We start from the raw sequence: 6,000 nt of genomic DNA, 5'->3' as shown, positions 1-6,000 counted from the left end.
CAACAGGGATAATAACCATAACATCAGCAGCATCTTGTCCAACCAAGCAGTCAACCATATTGACTTCACTGCATATCAAAATGAAGATATTTTGGTCCTCACCTAAAGCTTAAATATTCCTCCATTGCTCACAAATCAGTAGACTGTAAAAACTCTCCTCAATTGTTATAAATCCAACAAAAACTGACGTTTGAATACCCAATTTAGTCTGACTTTGAACAATAGTTTGATCAGACATATTGACAGCATTATCTGAAGGTTGACAACGTCCTTCCATTGGTACACGAGTCAGGTTTCAATTTGAGTAATGGAACGCCTACTTATATGGTTTGACATGGTATGTTTGGATCCTTGCTGAAGTGGATATGTGTGGAAGTGTTGGCGCACACGGCTGCTGCTTCATAGCCAGAGAAATAAGGCCTCTGCTGTTGCAAGACTGAGAGATCCCACGACACAGCCTTGAAGGCCAGAGCAGGAGAGGAGGGTGTGTGAATTGGTGAACACTCCCACAGCTGGCCACTGGAGTTCGTCAGTAGTGATAAAATAATAAAAGTCCTGTTTTCTAAGCCTGCACTCTTCTACAGTAATCTTTAACAATGCAAGAACAATGATCCATTTACCCACAGAAAGTACTTAATTATTTACCTATATATGGTCTACTTTCATGGTCTTTTCCTGATTTTCATATACCTCTGAGGTTGTTCCCTGACTATGCAGTGGTTGAATAAGGAGAGCCACTCCTGAACCCCATAAAACCAAAATATTTTTTTATTGTGAATTTACACCTATACCCCTCACTGATGTGAACACAGAAAAGAAACTGGTACTTTAGTTGGTGTTGATGTCGTCATCATGGGGGATGACAGCACTGATTGTACTTGCGCAAGAGTGTGTGGCCATGAGGACCTCAGTGCATCATTTTGGTTGAAGTCACAGATATTTATCATTGGAACGGTGTACACATTAAAAAAACAAACAAACAAAGTAGTTGGTCATTATAAGCACCATAACAAAGCCCTCTTCAATTAAAGGCTCCATCTAGTTTACAAATGCTTCCAAGATTAAAAAGTGGCATGATTACAGTATAAACACACTTAATTTACACATAGCATAGGCATATACTGAGAACAGAGAGGCTATTGAACTAACTGCGGTTGGTTGCAAAAGAGATGGGAAATGGCCAGCTATTGGCCAGACTGCGTACGGCCACTGTGCATGTGGAGTATTACAGTGCATTTATAAATCTATGTTGACATGTTACTAGCACCAGTAAATATGATTAGCATTGATGTAGTCAGTAGAGAAGATTGAGGAAAGCATAATTATGAAGCGTAGTCCATCAAGCTTTAAAAAATAAGAACACTTCTGACTGCTAAGCGGTGAAAAAATCTCAGCATCAGTGCCTTCCTGCAGTCTTCCTTGTCCCACTAAGTGTTGCCAGATTCAACATATCATAGTACAAAATCTTATTTGAAGACATTCGTTTGTTTCTTTTTTTTTTTTTTCGTACAATGCATATCAAAGTGGTTTTTGTCAGCAGAATCCATTATTAGTGCTTTTAAGAGGCACCACGGTGGTAATTCTTACTGGAATGCTAAGAAATTGTACCTATGATATATGGAATCATCTTTGGGAATCGATACTGTAGTAGTCCCACCCGCTCGTTTCTTTGGTTGCAAGCCCTTCTGTTGTTGTCCAGGTTTAATGGAATACAATCTGCACTTTCATTTTCAGTGTGTCCCCCAGCTGTCCCGTGAGGTAGTCTTTGTCATGCCTGTCCTCCAACTGAGCCAGTTCTTTCTTCTTAAACAGAGGCACACTGCTGACTTGTAAAAAGTAGGCTCCAGGGACGAGAGCTTTTTTCTTAGCTAAATGGAGATAGCTTATGCCCTCCTTCTGGTTGATTTTGAAGAGGCCCTCGTCGTTGCCGAAGTCGATGGTGTAGCGGACATGGTTGTTGAGAGTAGAGAGCGCAGGGATGAACTCCAGGATGTGGTCCTTGCTCTTCACGTCGCTGATGTTTAGGTTGAACAGGAGGGTGTCTTCAGTGTCCACACTGTCCAGGCTGATAGTCTCCTGCTCATTCTGCAAATCATTTACAGACAAAATGTTTTAAAATACTGACAAAACTCGAATGTAGCAATCCCAAAAGAATGTTCTAGATATTCACTTGGAATAGAAGAATGTTTACAGAGATTTTCATGTGTGCCTCCTTCTATAATTCAACCATGGGAACAAAATGTTTGATCTTACTTAAATTACGTTATAATAACAACCTGTCAAAATCTGCCAACTGTGTTTTTAGAACGATACTCTTCCGATATGTGGTGTCATTGTGGATATATCACTGCTTAGAATGTTTAAGATTTGCCACTATTATATATTATTTATTGATTATCCAGTGATTCCACGGCCACGGTCTCTCACAAGTGCCATGTTCCCCCAGTGGACTTAACCATCTGTTGCAGGGGCCTGGTCAACGTTTTTTGTAAACCATTCAATTAAATGTAGGTTTGTAAGGGCTGGAGATGTGGGTGGGGGTGGGGGTGGTTGGACTATACCTGGACAATATAAGCCCAGATTGTCTGAATTTCCAAAACAGTAAGGGTTTATCATCATCAATAAAATACAGACGACAAGCTATTTGCTTTGGACAGTAGAACTGAATTGTACTGGGAAAAGGTATTTTGATGCCTTCACAGATATGGACTAAATCATTCTAAAATTCGAAGAACAGAACAAACCTCAATCACAAATCAAATATTGGGGTTCCCAAACCAGCCACAAAGATTCCCTAAGATAAATGCCTCGTGTTATTATGCTTTGCCTGGATTACCTGTGAGTCTCCCAAAGCTTCATCAAGAGTTCCATTGGTGCTTCTGCGCTTCCTGCCCTTCTTGGGATAGCCGTTGATCTTGCATTCATAGCAGGCCTCTGGGGACAGGGAGTTGTCGTCTCCCTCTCCCTCTCCACCCTGACCGTGACCTTGACCGTGACCTTGACCCACTAGTGGAACTCCAGCGCCAAAGCCCACGCCGGAGACACAGTGCCTGAAACACAAGCACAGGTAAACCGTTCAACCACAGAGAAAGGTTAAAGCACCTGTCAAAATATATAATGAGAAAAACTGAAATGCATAAATCATTTATAAGACTTTTTTGGAATAACAGTTGGATGACTTTGCTGATTCCCATAATGTCAAGAGTAATTCCATAAGTGATTTATATAGAGACATCTATCTGCTTGAACACTCTCAATCCAAAGTCCTGCAAAGTTTTTTTATCATAATGTCTAATCTCACTGACATGGACAATAGTTCCAGTTAGAGATCCACATGAAAGCCATGTCTGGGCTCACCCTTGTCCTGCTCTGAAGTAGCCCGGTGGGCATCCGCACTGGTACCCTCCGTCGGTGTTGGCGCAGCCGTAGTTGCAGGGGTTCTGCGAGTGCGAGCATTCGTTGACGTCCGCGCAGCCGCCGCTCATCTGCTCAAAGTTGAAGCCGTTGGGGCAGATGCAGCGGAAGCTGCCCAGGGTGTTGTGGCAGGAAGCGCTGCCGCAGACCTGGCTGTTCTGGCACTCGTTCTCATCTGGAATGCCAAGCAGATGGGCAAGGGTGTGATAATCCGCAGAGCAACTGTCCACACACATTCCTTCACATCACTGCTTATTATTAGGGCAGTCAAACTGTATCTTACACCTTGAAATTAAGCAGTGCCCACAAAATGATATAATACTATTTTGTCCTGTTAATAGGCAGCTTTTCTGTAGTTTCTTGGGCTTTAAAAACAGGCTTGAGCATGAACTGTAGTGAGCACATGAGCTTGCTCTGTTCACAATGGTACCCATTTGACCCCAATCTGTTGAGTCCTATCCTTGCCCAAATGTTACTTAGCATAAATATTTATTTTCCAACTGTAAGCTCAGACAGTGTGTTTTTGTGTTCGAAGGAAACCGAGGGAGGTTGGACTGTGAGGTCAGTGCTCTGAGAAGATTAGGCGTCCTTTTAACTCTGCATAATCTGGAGGGGAAAGGTTGTGCTTCCAGGAAAGGGAAGTCTTGCACTCACAGAGCTCACAGGAGAGGGGCTATGGTGACAAGGAAAGATTGAATGTGTGTGTGGTGTGTGTGTGTGTGTGTGTGTGTGTGTGTGTGTGTGTGTGTGTGTGTGTGCGCGTGTGTGCATGTGTGTGTGTGTGTGTGTGTGTGTGTGTGTGTGTGTGTGTGTAACAGACACAGACAGACAGACACAACAGTCCAGATAGCTTCCGTGAGCTACTCACCCACACACTGGTTCCACTGGTAATGCTGAAGATAACCTTGAGGACAGCTGCAGCGGTATCCGCCCACCAGGTTCTGACAGCCGTGCTGGCACCGGTGATTTCCATCGCACTCATCCATATCTGTAAACACACATATTGTTCAAGCATTTACCAAGTTATCACTGATAGTCATCAATTGCAATAGTTTCACTGTATTCCACAGCCGATCATTTATGAAAGGCAAAAGAGGACTGAATTATCCAAATTGGTACAGTAGTCTTAGTTTAAAACACAAGGCATTAGTCTTGCTGGAGTTTGGTCTTGTGCGTTCTAGTGTCTGACCTTCACAGCTCTGGCCGTTATTGTCTAGAGAGAAGCCGCGCTGGCACTCGCAGTTGAAGCTGCCTGGACTGTTCTGACAGACTCCATTGCCTCCGCAGAGCGCTGGGTCGGCGGAACACTCATTATTGTCTGTGTGAAGAGAGGAATCGGACTTTACTTTATGAAATATGAACAGCAACATAGAGGGAGTAGTGAGCTTGGTCAAATATCACACAACTGTATCATTAGTATTGGTATGACAGGGTAGTTAAAGATACCCTTATTCATCTTAATTTTAAGGACAAAATCACACTGTCATCCACACATGTGGATTTCCATCCCAAGCAACTATTACATTACCATCACTACAAATCAGTCAAGCTTTATTGGACTTTTTGAGACATCACAATGAATCCATTTATTCCAAGACAAAGCCATAAAAGAGGCCATAAAACCAATGTGAGATAAGTAGTAACACTTGTTGAGCACTGTGGTGTGTGTGTGTTTGTGGGCGTGAGATTCGTACCAATGCAGGCGGTTTGGTGCTGCGTGAATCCTGGAGGGCATTTACAGGTGAAGCCTCCGATAGTGTTGACACACAGGAACTGGCAGTTGTGCTGCTTGGTCTGACATTCATCCAGGTCTGCAATATAAGGTAACAGTACACACAGCATGCCGTACATAAGTATAGTTTTATATAGTAGTACAAAATTATATAGAATTCCTTAAAAAACCAAGCGGGGCAATTTCCCAAACAGTTTTGCCATATTTCTCTCCAATCCAGCACAGTTGTTGTGTACAAGTGTTCTGAGTGTACAAGCTTAAGTGCCCCTTGACCGTCTCCTTCAGATATTACAACCCTAGCTTAACAATTGGATGCTTCAAGAAAAGACTTGAAGGGATGAAGGAAAAAAGAGAGAGAGTGACAGATAAGAGGAAGCAGGGAGCACTCATTCACTGATGAAATTCCCCCTAGAAAGAGAGGGAGACAGAGAGAGACAGAGGAAGAGAGCGAGAGAACGAGAAACTGTCTGGGATTGGAGCTCCAGGAAAAGGGAGAAGGTGGCTGCCAAGTAACACAAAGCTCTGGTGTGCTTTAGCTAACACACACACAGGCATTGCTCTCCAGGCAGACGCACAACACAAACACTTCACTTAGTGTGTGTGTGCGTGCATGTATGTGAGTGATTGTGTGTTTGTGACTTTAATGGGGAGGGGGTCATTGTTAATTGTACATTACCCCCCTAAAACCGTGACCTGTGAATGAACTATCCCCGGAAACACGGTGGGGTCGAAAACCTCTCCAGCCTGCAACAGTAAATAACGATGAGGAATGGCAATATAATGACTGCCGTGCAAGTTCCGTGGTTTAAGGTTTGTTTACGAGCTAACACTAACTGGTAAAAAAGAGCATTTCT

General features: G+C 43.1%; 1 protein-coding gene across 2 annotated transcripts in view; it reads right to left on the bottom strand.

The window, feature by feature from the left end:
- Positions 1-745: 745 nt before the first annotated feature.
- Positions 746-6,000, bottom strand: part of fbn1 (fibrillin 1) — a 61,235-nt gene continuing 55,980 nt past the window's right edge. For both annotated transcript variants that reach the window (XM_080843899.1, XM_080843900.1), the window contains 6 exons: positions 5,109-5,225; positions 4,604-4,732; positions 4,283-4,402; positions 3,358-3,589; positions 2,837-3,050; positions 746-2,085 (listed from right to left, as the gene is read on the bottom strand). In XM_080843899.1, the coding sequence (XP_080700025.1) occupies positions 1,702-2,085; positions 2,837-3,050; positions 3,358-3,589; positions 4,283-4,402; positions 4,604-4,732; positions 5,109-5,225 (1,196 nt within the window). In that variant the 3' untranslated portion in view covers positions 746-1,701. The remainder of the gene's footprint in view (positions 2,086-2,836; positions 3,051-3,357; positions 3,590-4,282; positions 4,403-4,603; positions 4,733-5,108; positions 5,226-6,000) is intronic.

Source organism: Sprattus sprattus (genome assembly GCF_963457725.1).
Source record: "Sprattus sprattus genome assembly, chromosome: 8".
In the NCBI taxonomy this organism is placed as follows: domain Eukaryota; kingdom Metazoa; phylum Chordata; class Actinopteri; order Clupeiformes; family Clupeidae; genus Sprattus; species Sprattus sprattus.
The sequence above is the reverse complement of the archived record's forward strand: the minus strand, read 5'-3'. Positions and strand labels throughout refer to the sequence as shown.